Source organism: Lipophrys pholis (assembly GCF_963383615.2).
Source record: "Lipophrys pholis genome assembly, chromosome: 21".
Lineage (NCBI taxonomy): Eukaryota > Metazoa > Chordata > Actinopteri > Blenniiformes > Blenniidae > Lipophrys > Lipophrys pholis.
This window is the reverse complement of record NC_137649.1, coordinates 8,662,587-8,686,945: the sequence shown is the minus strand read 5'-3', so window position 1 is coordinate 8,686,945 and position 24,359 is coordinate 8,662,587. Positions and strand designations below refer to the sequence as shown.

The window sequence follows — 24,359 nt, the reverse complement described above, 5'->3', positions numbered from 1 at the left end:
CCATGAAGACTTTGACCAAAGTGACGGTATTACAGACTGAAACACAATCTGAGGTCAAGAGCTTTCCGATCCGAAAAAGTTCCCTCTGCTTAGTTTTCCTCTAACAAAATGTATCTAGGCCACTCGACTTCTTCTGCCCTGGTTTTAGGGATCGTGCTCTGTTGAAGACGCCGTTAAGATAGATGGATCGAACCACCAAGTCAGATGACCCGCACGTCCTGCCTTACACACAATATACGCTTTGTGGAGCAGCGAAGTGTGAGCAAACAAGGCGGCTTCACAGAGTTACCAAGTGTAATTTTCACTCAAATATCCCTAGTGTCCAGGTTCTTTCCCCTCACCCCAGTGATGCATAATGATGCACTTGTGCGTCTTAAAAAGGCCAGACAGCAGCTTTGTTCCTCTGCAGTTCAAAGTCACCGGCGGTGAAAGAAAAGCAGCGACACGCGGGAGCTTTCATGGTTAGAGATGAATTTATTCTACAACAACAGCAACATCACTAGCATGCAAAGTCAGGTTATGACACTCGTAAGGCATTTTCTCCATGTAAAAGCTGCCTTTGTCACTAGGTAATCCAGTTTTTAAAGTGCAAAGTTCACAGAATGAATACATTTGACCTACAGCACTACGATGTAAACAGCTCTATTATCCGGACATGTAATGAAGAAAGTAAGTTTTGGAGTGGGGGTGGGGGTATTCTTACATCACACAATGCAATGACAACACGCAGACACACAGATTTACGCGGCGCCACTCGCCAGGTCGATGATGCTCAACAGACAGCTTTACAAGATGTCACCGGAAGGTTCAGACAGCTGCACGTTGCTTGTTATTAATTAATAGCTTGTTCTTTGTTAAAAGTTGTGGAAAGAGTCACAGGAAAACAAAAGTGGTGGACCGAGTCCGAAGAGTTTGGACTCAGGTAACGATGATGAAGACACAAATAAGATCACGCACGCACGCGCACGCACACGCACACCGACAGAAAGGTTTGATACACTGTGTGGACAAAACTACACACACACACACACACACACACACACACACACACACACACACAGAGGAAGCTATGTCGTAGATACACCCAAAAAAAAAAAAAAAAAAGATCAACTGCTACACACATGACGGGGACGAATCAGACGGCGACATTAAACGAGATGGCAGTAACAACGCGGTTCATTCACAGAAGCGCCGGAGAGGAAGAGAAGAGTCTCTGGAAACGTCACCAAAACAAACTGTCACGGCACCACAACAACGGGAGGTCTCATTGGGAAATAAACAAAAGGATCTGCTACCTACAGTTAGACCGTGTTCGTTATTGCCATTATACTTTGTTTTTGTACCTGTCGCGTCTGCGTTTGTGTGCACGTCCACACGCACGCACACACAAAAAAATGGCTTTCGGGGCTCATCGAGATCGGGCCGAGACGTGGAGAAGCTGCCGCCGCCGCAGCGTTATGGCGTGGAAGCAGAGCGTGGGCTCGGGTCGAGGAGGAGGTCGTGACATTAATACACGTTGGGGTGGCAAACTGTGGCTTCTTATGGCGATGCAATTTGGTTTTCCTCGCGAGGACGTCATCAAACGGGCCTGTTAAGACTCGGTCAGGCTAATTGTGGACGACTGATCTGATTTCATGTGTTTGCTGGTTACTTCCTGGAGATTTTAGCAAGAGTATTTGGATACGTGGATTTCTTCTATACAACCAGTACAGTGACAGTCTTAATCAGAATATACACACACACACACACACACACACACACACACACACACACACAAAGCATCCCAACTCTGTACATCAGCGTAAAGTTTTATATATCTCTCTGTATATATACACATTTATACGGGGAAGAGAAAAATAAAGAATTATTCTCTCGGTTTTAATCTGGTAAACGGTTCGGTAAACACTTCAGGAGTTTAGTGTGGTCAGGACAGTGAAGCAGTGCATCTCTGTGTGATTTTTAAACTAGCAGTTACCTCTTGGTAAAACCATAGCCTAAAGAGTAAAAAAAAAAAGAAAAAGAAAAACACGTATAATAATGAATAGGTGCCCCAGCATGGAAGAAAAAAAAAGCACTTCTGGCTAAGTCTAAGAAGGCAAAATAACCTCGAGGAATGATGTTTGAGAGCTGAGTAACATGGAATATAAGGAGGAATAAGACCATCAAATGAACATGTACAAAAATGCGCCGTTAATAAGTTAAACTGCTTGTAATTCAAACACTTTTGGTGGTCAATAAAATGAATTAAAAAAAAAATACTAAAATGTCATGAAAAAGTGAGATTTGTTAAACTTAGTGTAGAATGAAAGGTAGTATGGCACCATAAAAACAATATTCAAGACTGAAAGTGCCACTGAATATTTGTAATCAAAACTACGGGCAATGACCCACTTCTTTCGACAGCCAATGACGCTGAAAGGAACTTTGTTTTTCTGAAATGATTCGATTGCGCGGACGTTTCTACACAGAAAGTCCAACCGGTAGTTTTGTTCCAGATATCCAGGGAAAACTAGTTTGTTTTACTGCTGCATTTATTTGACAATGGTTGGCTTGTTTGGGCTGCGATCAAAGAGTTAAAGGAAATCTCGGTCAGCTCATTTCGTCAACAAGTGGCTTGCTCTTCTGTTGCAGTTTGACCCACATGCACTGTGGTCATCTTTTTTCCTCGTCATTTTAACAGCGAGAATCCTCGCGGGTTTAGAAGTGGCGTCTCGGGATACTTTGCTTTAGTACACACAAAGGTCGGGAAACTTCATCTCGTAAATAGGTACAGATCGGTTCTGGCTTTGGCCGTAACCTGAAGAAATGGTTCCAGATGGGCTGGGTGGGGGTCTGGAACAAAGAGGAAGAAATGGGAGTCAGTGTCATCATCAGGCGAGTGTCCATCCCTGCTGAGACCGTCCGCCTTAAACTCTGAAGTCTCCATCTCTTACCTGATTGTAATCTCAAAGATCTGATTCAGTTTACTCTGCAGTAGTGTGGCCTAAAAGGGACAAAAGTCATAAAAAACAATTAATCAAAGCCTGTTTGAGAGCACAAACAAAGAAAAAAGGTTAAGAAACAATAAAAAATGACTGTTGTTATTGTACCCTGGCACCGCAGTGGGCAGCTATCTCCTCGAAGGGGGCTTTCTGGAACTTCTCCACCACCTGTCTCCTGCGCTCCCTCTCCTGCTCCTCCATACCAACACTGTCCACTAGAGGGAGACACAAACAATACAATGTCCTGTGTGCACTAAACAAGGCTGTGTGTGGTTGGTACTGGATGATGCTTTGAATTTAACAGTTTGATTTAAAGGTTGTTTAATTGAATGATTTATTCACTGGAAGACCAACATGGACAGATTTACAGTACACCAAGTGAAGTGAGAAAGAGAAATGTGAGTTTCCATACCGATGGCATTTTTGAGGGTTTCGAATGTTATCTCCTCCGCTGGTGTCCGCTGCAGAGAAGAGGAATAAATGATAAAAATGGGTTCTGCTTTGTACGTTTTATCTTACTGATAGTTTGTTTTTGCAGGATCCAGCACTGAAAACCTGCAGGCGCTTTGTAGACACCCCACTATGGAAGCTGTTTCCAGAGATTTAAAACACAGTTGTCGTCCTTTGTGAGAATGTTGTTGCGTGAACAGGACGCGAGAGAACAACGTGCTTCAACACAACTATTTCAAACGTAAGAATCCTCTGAGTGCAGGTTCATTTTTGAAGTCTGTCGGAGCAGGAAACTGAACTGAATCTGCAGAAAGTGGATTTCTGTCCGTTGAATTAAATAGAGATTCAATACTGGGTTTGAATCTCTCCCCACAATCTGTTTGTCATTTTCTCCCCCATCTCCCAACCAGAGCAGCAGAGAGCCGCCACCTCCGAGTCTGGTTCTGCAGGTTTCTCCCTGTTAACAGTGATTTTCCTTTCCACTGTTGATTGTGTTCCTATTGCAGAATTGTTGAGATTTCTCTGTAAAATTGCCATGAAATAACTGTCGTATGTGGCGCCATTGAAAAAAATTTAAAATGTAATTTATTAATGCAGAAAGACAAAACCTGCTCTATTTCTTTTACCTCCTCTTTTTCGGGGCTGTTTCGGGACTCGACCTCCACCTGAAGCGAGATAGTCTCTCCTATGCTCTTCCTTTTGGAAAGGCGGTCCTCATCTGGAAGCAAGAGTGATAATTTTCAACAAGCAGGCGATTATTTTCAGCTGTGATGTGAATTTGTGTTCTTTGCTCCAAGGCTTTGCTTTGAGCTGCGCACCTGTAAACTGCGGAACATAAGGCGTAGCCAGTCTCTCTGTGTTGTAACCACTTCCTCCCAGTACCTCAGTAATCTTGGACTGCAGGAATAAAACGTCTCCTTCCACCTTCTCCAGTGAAGAAGGCAGCCTGGAATGAACAGACAGTCCTAGTTTATGTCTGCGGCACATAGAAGCCATTCATGGCTTCGCCTTGCGCATTTCCAATTGACACCCGAATGATTTGTGAGAAAGAAAATCGTAAATGTGGCGAGTACATACTTGGGATTATCCACGAAAACATCTTCAGGCAAAAGATGAGGGCTTTCTTTCTGTCTCACCTCAATAACCTTCAGGGCAGAGAGAGGGAGGGAAAAACAAAAAAACAAAAAAGCTGTTAACAGTCAGATTTAAAACCATAGAAAAACAAGTATGAAGAGAAGAACTTTCCCACACCTCGTGTATGTGCTGGCAGAAGGCAGGGACGGTGGTGAGCTGACAGATGAGGTTGAGGTAGGCAGCAGCGAGGGCGTGAACAGCACAGCGGTTATAAACAGGCAGACCCTCGTCGGTGGATAGAGCCAGGTCCTGCAAGGGAAACAGACAATGTGTAACGCCCTGTTAGAGGAGTGGGAGCTTTCACCCATCATAGAGAACCTACAAGAAAACACGGAAAGTCAAAATTCATCATGAAATGGTTTTCAAGACTTTCAAGTCCGTCTGAAAATCTTCTTTTCCATTTCGATAAGAGGATCAAATCTCTTGCAACGTTACAGAAAACTGACCACAGTCAAATACATTTCACCTTTTTTATTTTGATAGATCTCTTTTGGCTTTAGTCCCACTCAAGGTTTTATTGAGTGTTACTGTCCAACTATATAATGTGTCAGTTATAAAAAAAAAAAAAAAGACCAACTACATTTTAATAGTGTCGTTTTCTGTGTCCATTGCTTACAAAATAATCCCATTAATGGGACGCACCAACACTGGGATTAGAAGATGTCCTGCTAAACAAAAGAGGGACAAACACTACGAAATTTAGGTTACATAAAGAAGACACTACACAAATAAAGAAAAAAGAAAAATCTTTGTCTTTAGAAAAACAAGAAATAAATACATTAGTGCACGACCGTGCGCATGTGCATCCTCACCTGCAAGGCGAGTGTGAGCCGGATCAGGTCCACCACCACCTCCTCATTGGCCAGTTCGACGCTGAGCAGACCCAACAGAGCAAAGAGGCTCTCGTAGTGCTGCCGGTCGCTGCTCTGCTCCTTGCAGCCAAGGTAGATGTGTCTGTACAGCTGCTGGCCGTGCTGCCACAGGAAGAATTACAGGTGACGGCCAAGCAATGCTCACTTAAACTTAAACTCATGATCGGACAATCCACGGATAAGGACCAATAAGCATAGGGAAGACATGAAGACTTACCTTCTTCATGAATAAATTGTCCTGTCTGGAGCACTTGTCCACTTTGAGCTTCAGCACAGAGATGCCAGAGATGCTGCTGCAGAGAGAAAACCAAAGACGCACATGTCAGAGAGAATAACCCTTCAAAGTTACAAAACCACGTGAACCTTGAGGTGTCCCCGCACACACGACCGCACACCTTATGTTGGAAAACTTGGGCCTGTTGTCATGGCGGTCGATGAGACTGAGGAGGATCTGCAGCACCAGGAGGCGCACTTCTGGATCCTCAGTTAAAGAGAGCGACAGCAGCGGCTCCAGGAAGGACGTGGGCAGTGCCGTCAGCATGTTGGTGGTCTGGTAGCCTGCCGTCACCTGAGAGATCGATTATCAAATTGAGGTGGGGTTCATGACGCTAAACATAAAGGATAATGAGATGCAGGGGACATCAGCACATTAACAAGCTTCATGAGGATCCCAACTAGAACTGAACCATCAAAAGTAACATGTTGAGTTAACGATGGCACAAACAATTTTCACAACCTTCATCAATCTGGCTTTAAATCCGTGAAAGGTTAAGTTGTTTTACCATTATTATCTTACAAGATTTAACTATTTTACTATATCCCATTCACTATCACTCACAAATGTGTTTTAAAATGTATCACCTGCATTGTTTTACCTTGTTCGTCTTTCTTATATTTTCTCCCGTGAGTTCCTAATAACGTTTCAACCCATTTCTTATTCTTTCCATTTCAACTATTGCCGAGTTGTAAATGCTTTCTTTTTCCTTACATGACCAAGTTTAATACACACTGGATAGAGAAGCTGCCCTTCTAAAATAAAAAAAAACTAAAGTGAGCCTGACCTAACTCCTGCTAAGATAAGGGAAGATTAATGTCTTCATAAGCTTTCTATAAAAATTGTATTACTGGGAAATTATGAGCTGCTTCAAAAACAAATTAAGCTGTTTCAGTCCTGCAATAAACACATGGTGGGCAAATTTTCTTAAGTGCTCAATTGTATGTTAAACTGCTGCTGAGAAGAGCGATTAAATGTCAGGCTAAGTGATTGTTCTGATATTACGTCCTTGCAATTGCAGTATAATCAACACTACATTGACTCCACTGCATTATATCACCACCTCTGTAAAATAAGACGCTGTGGGACCTCTGTCTTGTCTACAATGTGACATGTCCTGACTATTTTATAATCCGGTTTTGGCTTTTTGAGGAAAAACTCAAACAGGCTGTTTTTAACGTCACAACATTAAACATCAGAAATTATTCACAAAAGACAGCTTACCTGCACCAAAGACTTGAGCAACATAACTTGAATCATCCTGGTACCCTCAGCTCTGGGGATTAAAGCAGAATATGAATATTTTATTCATAAAGCTACGTGACACGAGCTGGCGTGCAGCTGTTTGTGCTGTGGGAAAAGGTTGTCCAAACACACTATGTGCATGCTGTGAGATCCGGGAGGAGCATACCCTGAGCTGGTGGAGGGTAGAGCAAGGTGAACCCCGGGGACGGAGATCTTGCCCATGATGAAGAACATGACCTCTGACCTCTGGTAGGTTGGTAGAGTGTTGGCAAATGAACCTGACAGAGAATAAAACATACAAGTGTACAAAGATCTAGTCAAATGTAGCTACCAGGCCATATTAAACTCTTCCTCTTTTAATCTTTTTCTCCCAACGACCAAAACAAACAACACAAAGACGCTATATTGTTCACATGCTCACCAATGGTCTTGATCACGGCCTCCTGCAGCTGCCTCTCCTCGTGAGCTTTGATGATCTTGGTGCCAATGTTGGTGCTGCCGTCATACGAACCGGTCAACTCGTAATCCACACTCAGGCGAAGCTGCCGCAGCAGAGTGTTGAACACCTCCAACACCGTGGGACCTGGAGACACAAAGTTAAATTTCAGGATGACGTGACGCTTTGACATTGTCTGTGTGTGCGTGCGTGTTTGACTGACCGACAGAGCCACTGGCGGCAATGGCAGCTGCCTCCAGCAAGACTTCCACAATCCCAGCCCGAACTGTAGCCGAGTTCTTGCTGTTGGCATCCAAGTGGCCGAGAAGTTGCTGGATTACCAGGTGAGAGTGTTGGGACTGGAGAGAGGAAAATCAAAACAAAACTACTCAAAAAACTAAAAGTTAAATTCACTCGGCTGACTTGAAACGATGAGCAAATGTGAGCGGGGGTAAAAACAAATGAAGATTCCATGGACAGAATATTACAAACATCTCGACTAAATCTGTGCTTTATGAATACTGGAGTATGTTTCTTGTTTCCTTGACTCGGGGATGTAATTACCACTCACAGCAATGAAAAACACGGCGATGTACAACCACACAGATTGTGTTGCCGCTTTGTTTGAATGTCAGCAGAAAGTCGGACAAGCAAAAGGTGGAGGGGCAACATGGAGGCACTGGACTGCTCACCTGGATGGAGTACATGATGATTTTGAAGCAACGCACTGCAAAAGTCTTGCCCTCCCATAGAGAGTGGTTATCCAAGTGCCTGAGGGACGAGACGGACAGAGAAGACGGAGAGGAAGCTATTAAATAGGACTGATTAAGAAAAACGAGATACAGTAAGTACCTTTTCAGTCTCTAGAGGTTAGAGACATTTTCAAGATGATGGGCGGGGATTCCAAAACTAAACATGTATTATGATGCTTTCCTGCGTTTACAGTTCAGAATGACTAATTGCTTCAGAGCTTTAGTATAATCTGAAGTCGAAGAGGCAAAACAAATCTGTGTCCAGGATCCAGACATGATCGAGGCGAATTTGACTGAACAGCTGGTGCAGAGTCCAGCACTCACTACGCAGTTAAAGATGTCAGGGCAGGAAGAGTGTGAAGTACTAAAGCATGAGACAGATACAAAGGAGAGCCTGTGAAGTTCCAATAAGGGTTGACCTCACGGAGAACACAGACACTCTGAAAGTACATTGTGTAATTTAAGATAAGAAAACTGTAGGAGGGGAGTAAGAAAATCAAGAAATACATATAAGGGCTATAGCGGTCAAACAAATCCACATGCTGGACAAGGAAAGGTCTGGACACTGGATATTCCTCGAGGATCAGAAAGACTGAACCGATTCAAACGGGGAGAGATTAAAGAGGCAAAACGATGGAAAAGAAACCTCGATGAGAACCACGTTTGGTTACTAAAGGATTCAAAACATAACCATGAGAGAAGTGTCTCTCCCAAGACAGAAAAACAACCTCTATAGATGTCCCTAACAGCCATACAAAATTCAGATTAATTAGAGTAATAACTACATAACCTTGCATTGACCTTGTCATGCCCCTGTGGACTATTCAGTGTGAAAGCAAGAAATGATGCAAACAAGCTCGTTCATCAAGTCGCATGTCCAAAAACAAACAACAGCGTCAGTAAACACTTCAAAACACGGGCAACAGATTTTGTGAATAAAGGAGTGTGCAGGGTTGTCTCACATCAGCACGGGTGTGACGGCGTTCTTGATGTTGCCATAGGCGGCTCGTCCCAGCAGCTCCCTGAAGCAGCGCTCCGTCAGCTCCACCGGGCTTTCCTTCTCCTTCTCCGACGCCTGGAGCGGAGAGGGAGAGCGGCTGGTCGGGAGAAATGCAGGTGAGGAAAGAATAGACACGAGAGGAGCGAGTGGCGAGGAGAGGAGAGGAGAGACAAATTGGGGAGGGTGCAGACAGAAAGAGCGAGGGAGAAAACAGAGAGATGAGGCAAAGGATTGAAATCACCTTGATTCAACACCACCCAACAGTTCTACGACGACTCTGTTTGTCCTACAAAAGCATTCAGTGGTTTGCTGTATCATTGCAGCATTCGTTCCTGAGGAGACTCTGAAATTCATCCGCAGTAAAAAATTAAATGACGGCTTCGACTGCTGGGTGTGTACACATGTAAGCATTGTGTATCTGTTCTGCTCGCGAGGGGGCATGTCTGTCAAATCCGTACGTGTGTTGGTAGATGAGCGAGTGCACACTGGGTCCAGTCTTTCTTTGTTCTCATGCATACTTAACGACATCCGCCATAACTCTATCTTGGTCATGACTTGCCTCAGGTAGTCCAGCAATGGTGGCATTATTTATTAACAGGCTAACTCTTTCATCTGCTGCTGCTGCTGGGGACTAAATGTGAATTTGGGCTTCTCCACGGCTCTTCAAATTTAGCCAATTTAAAAAAAATTTTTAAAAACCTTGATTTGACAAACTTTGGGGGTAACTTAGAAGTCAAATGCTGAATCATATGATAATTTCTACACAGAAGAAAGTCAGGATTCTTTTTGAAAGGCTTTTTTTAATTTTTTTTTTTTTTATTTAAATCATCTTCGCAGATGCCTTTTTTTTTGGAGCATTTGATTTTCCATTTGGCTGCTGTCATCTAATCTTAAATCTACATTCATTTGCCACCTCAAAGGCTTCTCCGAGTCTCTGTAAATGTTAAGACTGAAGATTATTTTGTGGAGGAAACATTTGGAAGGCACCCACATGATGTCAAAACAACCACATCAATTCTTTTTCTATAACACACCTTAGTTGTTTTGAGAGGTAAACCTTCTATAGGTGTTGGGAAGAACCGTCACAAAGTCGACTGAAGTTGGAGTTTAAATGAATTGGTACCTGTGCATGGGAATTCATCGTTCAGGTAATTAAGAGTCTGCACTCACTGCTGAGGGTAATGACGAGCTACACTCAGCGTGAGGAGGAAATGAGCATGCACAGCAGGGGCAGGCCTCATAACGTGCACAGCGGAGAAGCAGAGAGGGAAATTGAACCTCCCTCTTGGATTATACCAGCCTGCCTCCGACACTCTCCTTCAATAACGTCTCCATTTCTGATGCTCTAATTTCTATTATCTGTCCTCCAGCCAATCTGTCGATGTTCCCCCCCCCGCCCCTTTTTTGCTCCCATAACCTTCAGATCTCAGCATTGACGTCAAAATGAATCTCAGAATGTGGAAAAGTGCCAGGAGAGGGAGGCTCCAGACTCTGCAGACTCTCGCATACTGGCATTCTCCGTGTTTGCGAGCATTTATTCTCCACCCCATTGCGCTATTTTTGCTCATGCACCCACTTTTGTTTTGCTCCTTGCTTTTCTCCTGGTTACTTTGCTTTTGAATGCAGCTTGTGTTGGACTCCCATATGTCGGACAGAGCTGTCAGCAGGTTCGCCCAGGGATGACGACGATGATGCGTGACAGTTGTGGTGGGTGCAAATGCCAGGACAAGTGGCACGAGTGGGCAACAACATAAGGGGAATCTGCACCGCGTGATCCAGAAACAGAAGGTCAACACTGAACAATTTCGCACAAACATTTGCATGAGTTTTTAAGACACCGCAAATGATATATTTTATTTCAGATATAATCCATCTTTAATCCGAGCAAAGATCTAAAGCAGGAGGGAGCACTTTATTTATTCAAGAGGGGGCAGATGGAAAAACAACCTGCAGCGATGCAATTGCTATGAAGCAGTATATTTGATTGTCTTGATAAGCAACTGTTTCTGCTCTGAATCAGATGAGTTGTTCCATTTCTTTGCAAATATTTTCTAATAATAGTGATTGAAACTGTCAACTTTCAACACAGTGAAGATATACAAAAGGTACATCCATTTTTTTTTTTTTGAAATCACAAGAAATAGGAGGATAAATTAAATTTGCAATGTTTGTCATAGTGAGGAACTGAGAAAGTTTGAAGAACTATCTACCTGCCTTTAAGACTTGTCTTTTCAAATCAACCCCCAGATAGGAGTTTGGAGGTCACTGCTCAAATTATTGCAATTTGAGAATAAAAGGAAGGATCACCAAACAATATTTGAAAAAGGCTTTGCGGAGAAAACACGGATTTCTATGCAGCATATGGCAGACATGCCACATGTGGAAGGAAATCAATCAAAATTCAGATCTTCTTTAACAAAATTGTGGCTCTAAATCTGATCAAACGTCAATAAAAATGATAAAATCTCACATGTGGGAGGGAGTTCTCACCCAGCAAAGCTGAGAAATCAAAGCACACTGCTCAAAAACGGAAATAATGCCACAACTGAAAACGAACAGGACGTCACCCCAACTCAATTTCTTTCATCAAAAATCCAGTATGCTCTACTAAATTTGTAACCGGATACAGTTCTGATTGTTCATGGCAGCGCTCACCTCTCTGTACGCTCTCCACTCTGCAGGTTGAAAAGTAGCGAGGGGACAATTTTGTCCATGTGCTGAGGGTCCCAGATATTAGCCTGCAGCTCATCATTGACAGTCTTCCTGACGACACCTTGCAGACCTTTAATACCCGCCATGCGGATTCTGGATGGAAAAATCAAAACACACAGACACGCATCACATGCAAATGACTATATTTAGAAAGTTATATTTTTAATCTAGCTTTTAAAGGTCTCATCTTCATCTTTTTCACATCATCAAGGCTGCATTTCAAAGATGTAACTTCTATTTTCAGCACAGCAGATTATAAAAAGCCTTAAGATGACAAGATATTTTTAAAAGGGATTTGAAAGATTATATAACGTTCAAGTGGAATACAAAAACAAAAACAACCGGTTCTCTAAACCATCTAAAATCAGCAGCTTTCCTGTAATTCTGCCTGCAGTGCAATCAAGCATCTGTCCACTCACTTTGTGCGGATGTCTGGGTCCTCGTAGCTTGAATGGCACATTTCACTGAAGCGTGACACAAAGAAATCATAACTGCGATGGTAGGACGGTGTATCCTCCTCTATGTTGGCAAACTTTACAAACTGGAAGACAGAAGATGAGAGATAAATTCATATTCTTGTCAAACAGAAACTCCTCAGCTCAGGGGATTTGGGGTAATCAGCCTGTTCCTCAAAGGCCCAACCTTATTAAAAGTTTGATTTCTTCAGATTAAACAGACCTTTATGAAATGACTCTACTTTCAAAGTTAAAGTCAGGTTGCACCACCGGGGGGGGGGGGGGGGGGGGGGGGGGTCGCCCACTGAGCCTGAAAATGTCACATGCTAACTGGCTGACATTCAGCTTCACGCCACTCTCCAATTAACCCAGCATCATCGTTACACTACCTGAAGCAGAAATTGGACCAGCAGGAGTCGGGGAAGCACATATGCTCGCCGCAAACAAAGTCCAGTGCAAATTAAAAGGGTGCGATGAACCCGTACAACAAAAATGTACGTTTATGTTGAAAAATAATCAAAAGAAAGCCAGCCCCCCCGCCCCGCCTCCAAGTGTAAAATTACTGCTTGTGGTGATTAAGAAATTAAATGAAGTACCACTGAGCAAATAAATGAATCAAGTGTGTTACAGCTTCGGTGAAGCTGTCAAATGCAGCAGCAGCAGCAGCTATTTAATGCCACAGTTGATAACTGGAGGCTGTCCAACATCACTACCAGTAACTCTGAGCAGCTTCGCTGTATTAATGCATCAACCCTGAGTCTGCTGAACTCGTCTCTATATCTGATTGAAAGCTTTAGGAATACTCTCAAAAACTGCTGGTGATGGAGAGCAGAGGCTATAAAGAGGTTTGATGAGACCAAAGGCTCCCACAGGAGTCATACGCAGGCCTCAGTTCTCCTTCATCACAGAGCAAATAGGTAAAGTAACAGGAAGGAGGCAGAAGTGAGTGTGCAAGACAATTCAAGAAAACCTTATCAAGGGTAAGTCCTGATGAGAAGAAATAAGAGGATTAAAGAGTTTAACACTCTGTGTGTAGAGTCAGATTGTGAAATGACTCAGACAAGGAAGAAAGTTCTCGGGACGAGTTCACAGTTAGATTTAATCCTTGACTGGTTGAAACCAATTTCTCTGGAAGTAACCCATCACTACGCACACGGGGAGCAGCAGGAAGCTGCTGCCGTCAGGAGCTACAACAATAACCTGTGGATAGTAGGTTCCTAACCTCCATTAACACTGCACCTGCTAATTTTATCTGCATTTATTGGATGTGGGGTGAGTGTGAAAGTGTTTAATTGGCATGGGAAGCAGGTGATTGAACCTGGTTGGACAGACTGACTCGTGTCTCAAAGAAATGGGCTTAATTCAGTGTGAAAAGTGATTTACAGATCAATATAATGTAGTTCACAGTTTGTACTTAGGGTGTCACTGTGACAATCACTTTGCCAGTGGAGAAACTAAAAGGTTCAGAGGAAGTTAAAGACTGCGGTCATCAATTCTTTATCCAAAACTTGTGGCATTGTGAGAAGTAGTAAATATTTATTGTTAAATAGCATGCTTGAAAACGCATACAATTGGTCTTTTAGTAGCCCGCCGAGGTTATATTGTTGTTGGTTTTAAGATTAAGTTTGGCCTCCGCTGCATGTACGGAATGAAGGACTGAAAAATAAGGGAGTACTCTAAATGCAGATTTCAATGATCATATTATTCAATTATTCAGCTTCAGTTTTTGTTTGTGCTCAACACACATTCAGAAGTGAGAGACTGGCCAAAGTAAGCTCATGAGTCAGATGCTGGCATGTCTTATCGGTCTCTATAGAAGACTGTAGCGCTCTGCGTGAAGAGTCTGCTGCTAATCTGATTTCTCTTTATGTGCCCTCTGCTAACCTGCCAGCCAATGCTGAGAGCTGCTCTCCACATCAGAAGATATTCATCACCCTCGCCCACAGCTTTATTGCTGGGCTCTGATCTTTCGGAAACACAAACACAGTATTTCTCTCAAGGTTAACGTCTTTTACTTTGTGCCGTCTGGAAAGTAAATGTAGCCTGTCAACTTCTGATTTGATAATCTTTCCAACTCCGTCACATGGGCGAGATCCAGGCATCAGTCAAGTGTCCGCAGATCACACCACATGTTGCTCTTGTTTCCGAGTCTGCCGTGCTGGAGGAGCTTAATGTTACACAATGAGGAGAAGACGACACCACTTTTTCAGACCCAAATCCAAGGAAAAATCCTCTTATATTCACAACAATATGTATTAAATCCTTCCTTTATATTGGTAGAATATTTACACATATTGGAAGCTTGTGCTTTGGGTTACTGCAGTGCAGCGCATGCAGAGCAGTTGGGGCTTATGGGTCACAGAGGGAGCCACGGTTGTAATCCTTCGCCACTGAGATTTGAACCATTGACCTTCTGGTCACACGCTCACTTCACCAACCTCTATTGAATTGTCCTCACAGTGCAAAACAGGTTGTTTAACTATGACAGCAGCACATTGTGAAGACGGATCAATCTGTTTGTTTTGGTTGTTCTTGTTTGGTTATACCTTCCTTTTACGATAACCCCAGTTTGTAGTTACTTTTTACAGTGCTTATTTTAAAATGCTTAAATAGTTCTTTCACGCAACAATTCACAGCTAAACAATATAGAGAAAAAGAAACCATGTATGTAATATAACTTTTCAGATTTAAAAAAAGATTTTTTCACATCCACATAAAAACAAATACTCACCGAGTTAGTTCCTAGGATCTGCAGGCTGGGTTTGTCCGATTCCAGCAGCTTTCGCACCATCTTTAAAAAGCTCTCCACAAACAGGTTGATAGTCTGGCAGTGACAGGCCATCAGAAGCTGGTCCAGGGCCTCCATAGCTATACACACATACCTGAATTGGAAAGGAGAGACAGAGACGCATAATTAACCTTGATGTGAATCTGGAAATTAAAACTGTGAGGATTCCATTTGACGAAATGATATATTAGCTTGTGCCAATTTTGAAAGTTATCTGTACCGACTGTCTGCATTAGTGTGAACTGTAAAGATGCTTTACCCCAAATTAGTCAAGCAGTTTATAATAAAGGGACAACATTGTGTTCATCTAATTATTCATACTGGAGTTAAATGCAATGAATGGTTTGTTTTCTTGAGCAAACATCAGTGCATTTCTTTCTAATAAATCATCAAGGTAACACTTTCCTTGACATTTAATAGAGCACAGACTCTTTTTTTCCAGTGCTTTAATTGTGTTGAATTCAGTCAAGCTGATGCACAGCGAAATTAAAATATCCAAAATATACATGCGGCAAGTGTCACACCCGAAACAACCCGACATTTCCAGACAGTTCTACTTCTGAATGGTGATGGTTGCAGCTCACCCATATCTATGCCGTGCAACATCCCTCGACAGTCTCTCAGACAGGTAGCCTCCGATACGGTCCAGCTTCTCTGGAGCCGACAGGGCGTAGAATGTCAGCTTCTCCATGTTGGCCTTGACCAGTCCATCCTAGGTAGGTGACAGACAGCAACACACAGGAGGAAAACAAGAAATGTGGGTGTCAATCACATGAATATTACCAAATGAGCAGTTTGACCCCCAAAAAAAAAACCTTAGAGGTTCCGGGGCACACATTTGAGGTTTGCATGTTTACTGACATAAGTAGTGCATCTTGGCTACAATACTGAGAATGTCTCCATGATTCATTAAAGGCAAGTTGCAGTTCGGTTAAAAGATTAATCTCCTATTCATATTGAGATAATCCAATTATTAGTACTGATGTTTGCATGTCTTGCCAACCCCAAAATGTAAAAATAAAAACTAGATCACCTCCTACTTTCCCCCTTAACCTATTTCTCAGACCTCCTGTTTCGTCAGGAGAGGGGCTAAAAACAGTATCCAGTCCACGCAGAAGCCATTTACTCAGAGAGAGAAGCGGTCAATTAAGCTGTGCTCACACAAATGGATTTCACTTGCATAACACTTTTGCCACTGCTTCAGTAGTCCTGAAGCACTTTATGTTGTTGATCACATTCTCCCGTTCACACACACCGATATATCATACACCAATGGTGACGACTGCCATCCAAGGTGCTCAAGCCCCCATAGGAAGTACTTTGGGTTCGGTGTGTCGCTCAGTCACAGACACATGGGCAGAACGGTTATATAAGACACGGGGAGGTCGGCCCTCGGTACAATCTCAAGTGTTTGGTAATGCTGTAAGGCCATAATGGGAACATACAGACTGATTTAATTAGTTCTACACTCCAAGTATGACATACTATGTGTGATGCATGGGCAGTGTCTCATTCATAATTTATGGAAAAAACCCTGCACACCACAATGTGGAAAATGTGTTTAAAAAAGTGAACATGTCGCCAGGTCAATTTGGCTGCATTTTCTGAGAGCCTGAAACAAATGACATAAAAAAAAATAATGATAAATGTTCCCCCTATTATTGCAGCAAAAGAACAGTTCACCAAATACATAACTCTGACTTTATTCTATTTTGGAGCCTCAGTAACTCAGAGCAGCGTGACACTGAGTCAAAATGGAAAACACCAGTGCCCAGTTGTTCAAAACTCGGTTATCTTTTAGCCAGCTGTTAAATACATTTAAGCAACCGTTAACTTTAACAGCACTCTTATCTTGTTGTTCAAAACTCGGTTAACTTTAACTGGGTCTCATCTTGATGTTAAAGTTAACGCACCTACGGACCGCCGCTAAAATTTTAACAGTGTGGTTAACTCTCACCATGGCATTCACTGCTAACACTGCGTTTATGATGCCAGTTCAACAAAGGAAGGACAGGGTGTATCGTGGACTTGGCTTTGACATTGGGGATTATTCTAATGAATGCAGACCCCAAAAAATAACATTCTTCAGACTTTATTTTTCCACTACATTTTAGTTAACTTAATACTTAAAATTCATTTATTAATTGATTTAATAATTTATTAAATAATTTTAAGTTTAACACGGGAAGATAATGTTTAGAGAAGGCAGGAGAAGTACTTTTGTTATGATTTGTTTTGCATTTGTGTGTGTTTTGTTTTTGTTATTTCTTTCTCTAATGTACAGCAATCAAATAAATAAATACATTTGTGCTTCTCTTTTTCCTCAGAGTGGAAGACGTTGTTTGGTTAGCCATTTTTTTGCAATACCTCATGGAAAGAAATTGGGGAATCGTGAGATATATTGGTGCTAACCAATGACATTAAACACACCGTTAATTTTGACGGTGCCGTGAGCTGACGGCATGACTAACCATGCTTTGAACAACGCATATTTAACGGTGGGTTAGCTAACCGGGTTGAACCAGTGGTTAAAATAACAGAGTTTCGAACAACCGGGCCCTGGATTCAGATTTACTCAATTCTAACCAGAACTTTTCCAATAAGGACACATGAAAATGCCCCAATAATGAAGATAACAGCATACACAGAAGAGAAGAAAAAAAAAACACAATCTAACACCTTGTTTAAGTTTATTTCTAGTTTTCTATGAACAACTTCATCTGCTTTAAATTGTAATGGGAGAGGATTCATTTTTAGAAACCATATTAAATTACCAGCTACTCTCACCTCTGGTTTTTAGATTAGCTGCAGTGTATTCCAGCTAATTCCTGCATCTAATTAACACACCTCAACAGTCTCAGTCAGACATTTGAATTACATCCTCACAAGAAGAAATTCCTACTGTTCCAATGAGGGGGGGTTGTAAGAAACAAACTGTGGCTCAAATGCATTATCGATCAGCCAGAATATTCAAACCACTATTCTCTCCTGTGAAAATATTCTGTGTCCCGGAGACACGGGCAGAAAAAGAAACCCATATTTCTCCATCTTCCCACCAGTTATTTAGAAGAAATAGAGTAAACGCGTACAGACGCCCCCATGCTCACACAGTGTGACACAATTTTCAGTCAATGTTATCAGAGAGCTCAGTTATTCCAGAGCTCCTCTGGGGCCATTAGTTAAAGACTTGGTCACGGCAGCTCAAAGCCAAACTTAGAAACCATTTCTCTGAGCGCAATGTGCAGGTAAACGCGAACACATGCACACACACACACACCAGGTTAAGAAATGTGCCTGGATCAGCATGTCCCTGTATTGCAGATTTGGCAGCCTATCTGAAGGGTAAATTTGGTTACTGTAGAAATATGAAAACACTAATGGAAGGTTTCTTCTTTCAAACAAATTTAAAATAAAAAAAGTCCTCCTCTTTATCTCCACCCAAATGAATTCTCTTTACGAGTCATTTATTGCACATTATGGAAGAGAGTCAGTGCTTTAGGTGAAATTCACACTAGGCAAAACCATCCGTGAGCAAGCTCAGTATGTTTATATATGAAAGAATGCAGTAAAAAGGAAAATTGTGCATCGCTCTCCGACATGAAATCCTGCATGACAAGGCATTACTAATGCACCAAAATTGACAATCCACTCACCTCTGGATCTTCCGGGAAGATGTTGTCTACAAGTCTCTTGTACCGAGGCCTGAGCGCCCCGCAACAACCACAAACCCCTGAGGAAAGAGGGAAAAATAAGACGGTAATTAGGATCGTATAGCATGGCAGACAAAACAAGAGAGGTCGTCCTCCCTCATCCTTTTTTCTGTTGCAGCATCTTGTGAGTCCTGTATTAGATTCTGCAAATAAAACAAAAACAACAAAACGCGTCTCAATACAGCTTCTAACGTCAGAGGTCAGGCAGGACATTGGAGGACTTTCAATAAGGCTGCATACAGCGACAAATGTTTTAAGAAAAGTCATGGCAGAGAATAAACACCCCCTTAACCCATAAGGAAAATTTATAATAAAAACAATCATGATTGGAACTGCGATTCAAACCCAATACATGATCTGGGAGGAACAAAGTTAAACCTCAACATATACATCATTAATAGAGTGAAACTTAGATTTAGCCTGTGACAGACTAGGAACAGATTCCCCAGTTTTCCCACTCTTCCTTATATGAAAGATTTCAGACAGAGCTGGAGCTCAACATATTACGTTTACATTATCAAGATTAAAAAAAACATATAAATAAAAAACTAAAATGTCAAATATCCACCAATGTCAATACTGACATTAAAGCCATAAGGTGCAATTACTATTTGTCGATGGCACGCTCAGTTGTTATACAGCAGTGTCCCTGAACCGCTATAAAATATTTTCAAACGCATGCTTGGGCCAAGTCATTTTCATGTCAGCACATTTTTGAAGAGCAAGATTTGGGCGGAATGTGATCACATGACAGTCACAACAACGCCACTCTGATGACAGCCAACAGAAGAGCTCAGAGGCAAATTGCACTCCGAGTCGACACACAGTATGAAGAGTGATTTCTCTGCTTTGCACTGAGGGGAAAGCAGGCAGCCGGAGACAGACTCAAATCTGATTGGCGAAGGGAATTCAGCAGTGATGAGTCATAAGAAGAAAACATCAAGATAAATAACCATCCCCCCCCCCCCAAAAAAAAGTACTGCTGTAACCTCTTGTGCAGCTCTGTTTGTTCCTGGTTTCATGAAAGCTTACCATGTAAGAGTCAGACTCCCAAAAGCTAATGTAAAAAGTAGGTCGTTACGTCAGTAGCAGCACCGCTAAGTCAAGACACTTCAAACGCAGTGAGACAATATGCTATGTAGAAGAAATACAAGTTAAATAATCTGCACATAAACAGCTTTCCTTCCTCCCAGATTCCATTCTTTGTATTTTCTCAATGGAGAAAAATGGTGCATTATTATCCGAGCTGCTTTTTCACAGACTGTACAACCAAGCTGCTGGGACAGGGGAGTGCAAATGCCAAAATTGTTATACTATCCAACAGTGCAGCATGACCAAACTTAGAGGACACTAAAAAAAAGTGTTTCTGCTTTTTAATCCAATACCAAATGTATAAGTTTCTAACCAAGGCAGCCTGCCAGTCTTTGGTGTCTTGTGATCAACACTGCTCAGATTTAGAGACACTCCTCCAGAGACAAACCAGCTGTCAACAAGCACGACCCCCCCCCCCCCCCCAAAAAAATAAATACTAAATCTGACTTCATATGCTTTGACTGATAAGAGACAACTGCACATTTTCACACAGATCTTTGAGACATTCAGTCATCTGAATGATTTACATGAAGGTTTTCAGTCAAATTTGCCTTTAAGTAAAAAATGGAAAACATATCACCACCTTAGAAGCCTGCACTACAAAGAATATGCAAATGAATATATTTTTCCCCAAAGGAAAGTGATCTTTTATTTAGCTAAACACACCCCTGACATTAGATGGGGAAAGGACAGGAAGAAGCCAATTGACTTATTGATTTACTGACCAATCCCTTCAACTCTACGTTTTCAAGCACCTATCCATAACATACATTTGTGTTTATGTGACTGAGACGATATTGTGCAAAGATGACTTTGATGGATGAAGCCCAAAGATAAATTAGCATCAAAATCAAATATTTATGTGTTGCAACACTTCTAAATTGTATGAAGACGACTAACCATGATCTGTGATGGAAGGGGAAGGTGGAAGGTACGGTTTAGAGATAGTGACACTGACTAAAAGACTGTTCAGCCTTCTTTTGGAAGTGGCAGAGTTGAGAATATTTAGGTTTCCACCGAGAGTGAGCAGAAATTCACTTATATAGCGCTTTGCAGCTGCGTGAGCAGCCTCAAAGCGCTTTACATAATTCATCACATTCAATCACACATTCACAAACCAATGAAGGCTGCAGCCATGCAAGGCACTGTCACTCCAATGGGAGCAGTTTGGGGTTTAGTGTCTTGCCCAAGGACACATCAGCATGTAGACAGGTGGAGATGGGAATCAAACCTGCAACCTTCCAATTGGGAAGCAAACGCTCTACCAACCCAGCCATGCCACCCCTTCAGAATGAGTACATTTGATTGACAGCTTCTGTCGGACAGTTTGGTGGGAAAAAGAGAGAGACCAGGTAGAGATGGTTTGGTCGTACACGGGGGAAAGAATATATCCATTATCACGGTCACAATAGAATCAGTATAGGTGATAACTGTCTTATCGAGGGAAAATTGTATATTGTGGAAATGATCCGGTGCCAGCCCTCTTTGAGCCGGTACGTTTTCACCCATTTCTGCTTGCCGCCTCCTGCGCGCCTGCCCACCATGCATAAGGAAACAAGCGTACACAAAGCGTGTGTGAGCGTGACGGCAGCAAACCAAAGCCGTCACACAGGAGTAGCCAGAGGTGGCTGGTGACAACAAACTAAACACGGTAACCCTACAGTAGTTAGCAAACATGCGTTGGAGTTTTGTTTTTTTTTAATAATTGGCGAGGAGTTGGACAACACAACAGTTTGCCACAAATGTGAACGACCTTTCTCTGACCTTTGCCTGCATTCCTCTAACATTTTGCCACAGACCAGAGAGAGTCGCAGTGTTACATGGACGTCTGAGTTGTGTTTTTCATGTTTCATGAACCCTCTGCTCTGTGCTCGTCAGGGTGAGTGATATGGACAGTTACACATTGGTGAATTAAAAAAAACTCGGTTCACTTTGTTAGTATTGATAGCTGGAGAGTGTCACAGTGGTTATAGAATGATGGGTGGCAGCTGTATAGAGTTTGGTGGAGGTTGTAGTGAGGTGGGTAGCGGTTATAATTTATATAGTCATATTTCCCTAAAATGCTTGCCGCAATCTGAGATAGTCTTGATCAATATTTCTTTCCTGACACACAGCTGGTGGAGGGTGGATCTGCCAGGTCAGAGGAGGAGAGGAAGGAGGATGTGACATGCAAGTGATCGTGAGCAGGACAGATACAGGAGATATGGTATTGATAGAATAGGACACAGAAGCCCGATACATTTTGCTATATGACCTTTTGCAAGCTAAAGGTGCAAAGATCAAACTTCTAGAGTCACTGCCCTTTAAAAATGTAATCAGTGACCTGCACTTGGCGGGAGACAGCCAGTGCAGGCGGGGTGTCCTTGAAAAGCCGTTTAAAGGAGCAAAAAGCATCTTTAGCGTGGGAGCTTCTTCAAGGCCTCTCTGTTTCACTGCGACGGTCTGCGCTGGAAAACTCCTTTTGAACTCCACAGCAGGACTTTGGTCGCTGTTTATCTCCGAGAGCAGTGTGCCTATTCATAGTGCCTCTCCTTTTTCGTCCATCACTTCAAACTCTAATGAGGCCTCTGCACTCCTCCCTCTCTTCCTCCTGCCATCATCAACCAGCCCTCCACTGCCTCCCTCTCCTGTCCTCACAGCACTGGCCCACAGCCGGAGAGTAGGAGTCGCCAATGAATTAATGAAAATACAGCAGGTCCCCAGTGTAAAAAGAAAAAGGGTAGAGGACGTAGAAACAGTGACAGAGAGAGGGAGAAAAAGGAGGAGGCAGATGGAACTGTGATCAAGGAGGTGGATTGAGATGCACCGAGTGAGTCACAGATTAGCACTACTTATTGCATCTTCTCTGTCGAGCACAAATCTCTCCTGTCCTCTCAGTCCACAGTGGAGGACATAAATTAGAATGAGGACGTGGGGAATGTTTCCGGGAAAACTTCATTAGACTCTCTTTTCTTCACCCTCACAACACATTTGAACAGCTCAGTAAGCGTGACACCATGGGTGTCGAACATACGACCCATGAGCCAAAACCTGAATTGGTAGAGCTGTTTGTCTTTCAATCACGAGGCTGCCATTTCAATCTGCCACCTTTCCCTGTTCGTATGTCAAAGTGTCCTTGAGCAAGACACTGAACACCAAAATTGCTCCCAGTGGCTGAATGGAGCCACCATTGATTGTGTCATTGTATGTGTGACTGGATGAAAGTGATTAATGACGTGAAGTGCTTTGGAGACTGTTGAATAAGTGGGGAAATGCCATGTAAGGGAAATTCATCAAACCATCTTCCTTCCATCTTTAAAAATGGGAAAAATTAACAATGTTTAAGTAGGATTAGCTGAAGTAACACTGAAAATCAGTGATGCAGTTATGAAAACTTATTGATAATTAAGGAGCATCAATTATTGTATTTTCAATTGCAACCAAATATTTTAGGGATTGTTTAAAAAAAAAAAAAAAAAGGCCTGTAGAACTTATTTTTCTGAAGAATTTTTCGGCTGCGCACAAAGAAAAGGAACATTCTTGTTGTATAAAAGGTTATTATGCCAAAACTTTACCGATCCGGAAAATCGAAGAATAAACTTGGCTGCATGTTGCTTCTGAACTAAATTGAGTTTGGATCCCTGGTTTACAAACTATTTCAAACTCACACGATGAACTGAAAACATTAACATTTTAAACTGCTTTGAGTTCTACACTAATTCTATTATGGATTTATTTTCTATTTTTAATACATATTTTTGGACAGCTCCTGGATAAAGTGCATCGCACACTCAGACAGTTTGTCAGTAGAAAGTAAAAAAAAAAAAAAAGACATTCAGAAAATGTAAAAAACAAAACCAAACTTGATTTGGTTCACGACACCAATAGGATATTATAAATTCACCTGCCACCGCTTCAAACATTGACATATTCTCAGCTGGAAGTTACTCCATCTAGACTGAAAAAAAAACAAAAACAAAGCGTTCCTTCTGAGCTGTGTTGAGAAAAAAGGGCAAGTTGTTTTGTGTTTCTGATAATGATGGGTTAGTCTTGGAAAAGCGAGGAGAACGCAACAAGGTGGGTGGACAGGGATCTGGATGGCAGCTATGAAAGGCACGCATAGCAGGAGGTCTCACGACATCCGCCCACTCTGCATGGCATGCTGACAACACATTTAGTGGCTGGACGTCCACATCACCACACATCCAGGATAAACCCACATACCATGGTCGCGCACAAACTAAAAGGGGCATGCAGAGCAACAATGACTCACTGGAGTCTGTGGTATAAACATCTCTGCAGCTCGGTGCAACTGAGCCGAGGAACTCCCGTTTCACTGATTGGATGTTCGGCAACACATTCGTCCAGGAGGAGTTTATGCGAGTGGGGGTCTCCATCTTCACAAAAATCAGCACAAGCAAGGAGCCAGCCAATCACTAATCTATTTTTATCCTGCTAACAATGGGCTAGTACATTAAC

The 24,359-nt window shown here is 42.3% G+C and overlaps 1 protein-coding gene across 1 annotated transcript in view; it reads right to left on the bottom strand.

Moving 5' to 3' along the window:
• Positions 1 to 457: 457 nt before the first annotated feature.
• Positions 458 to 24,359, bottom strand: part of LOC308126127 (protein EFR3 homolog B) — a 30,210-nt gene continuing 6,308 nt past the window's right edge. The window contains exons 3-24 of the mRNA XM_080490262.1: positions 18,753 to 18,829; positions 15,684 to 15,811; positions 15,043 to 15,193; positions 12,276 to 12,397; positions 11,800 to 11,949; positions 9,107 to 9,241; positions 8,085 to 8,163; positions 7,616 to 7,751; positions 7,378 to 7,539; positions 7,123 to 7,234; positions 6,936 to 6,987; positions 5,833 to 6,005; positions 5,655 to 5,730; positions 5,378 to 5,539; positions 4,683 to 4,814; positions 4,509 to 4,576; positions 4,250 to 4,377; positions 4,058 to 4,149; positions 3,394 to 3,442; positions 3,090 to 3,196; positions 2,934 to 2,983; positions 458 to 2,832 (exon numbers count right to left, since the gene is read on the bottom strand). Coding sequence (XP_080346388.1) covers positions 2,727 to 2,832; positions 2,934 to 2,983; positions 3,090 to 3,196; positions 3,394 to 3,442; positions 4,058 to 4,149; positions 4,250 to 4,377; positions 4,509 to 4,576; positions 4,683 to 4,814; positions 5,378 to 5,539; positions 5,655 to 5,730; positions 5,833 to 6,005; positions 6,936 to 6,987; positions 7,123 to 7,234; positions 7,378 to 7,539; positions 7,616 to 7,751; positions 8,085 to 8,163; positions 9,107 to 9,241; positions 11,800 to 11,949; positions 12,276 to 12,397; positions 15,043 to 15,193; positions 15,684 to 15,811; positions 18,753 to 18,829 — 2,447 coding nt within the window. The 3' untranslated portion in view covers positions 458 to 2,726. The remainder of the gene's footprint in view (positions 2,833 to 2,933; positions 2,984 to 3,089; positions 3,197 to 3,393; positions 3,443 to 4,057; positions 4,150 to 4,249; positions 4,378 to 4,508; positions 4,577 to 4,682; positions 4,815 to 5,377; positions 5,540 to 5,654; positions 5,731 to 5,832; positions 6,006 to 6,935; positions 6,988 to 7,122; positions 7,235 to 7,377; positions 7,540 to 7,615; positions 7,752 to 8,084; positions 8,164 to 9,106; positions 9,242 to 11,799; positions 11,950 to 12,275; positions 12,398 to 15,042; positions 15,194 to 15,683; positions 15,812 to 18,752; positions 18,830 to 24,359) is intronic.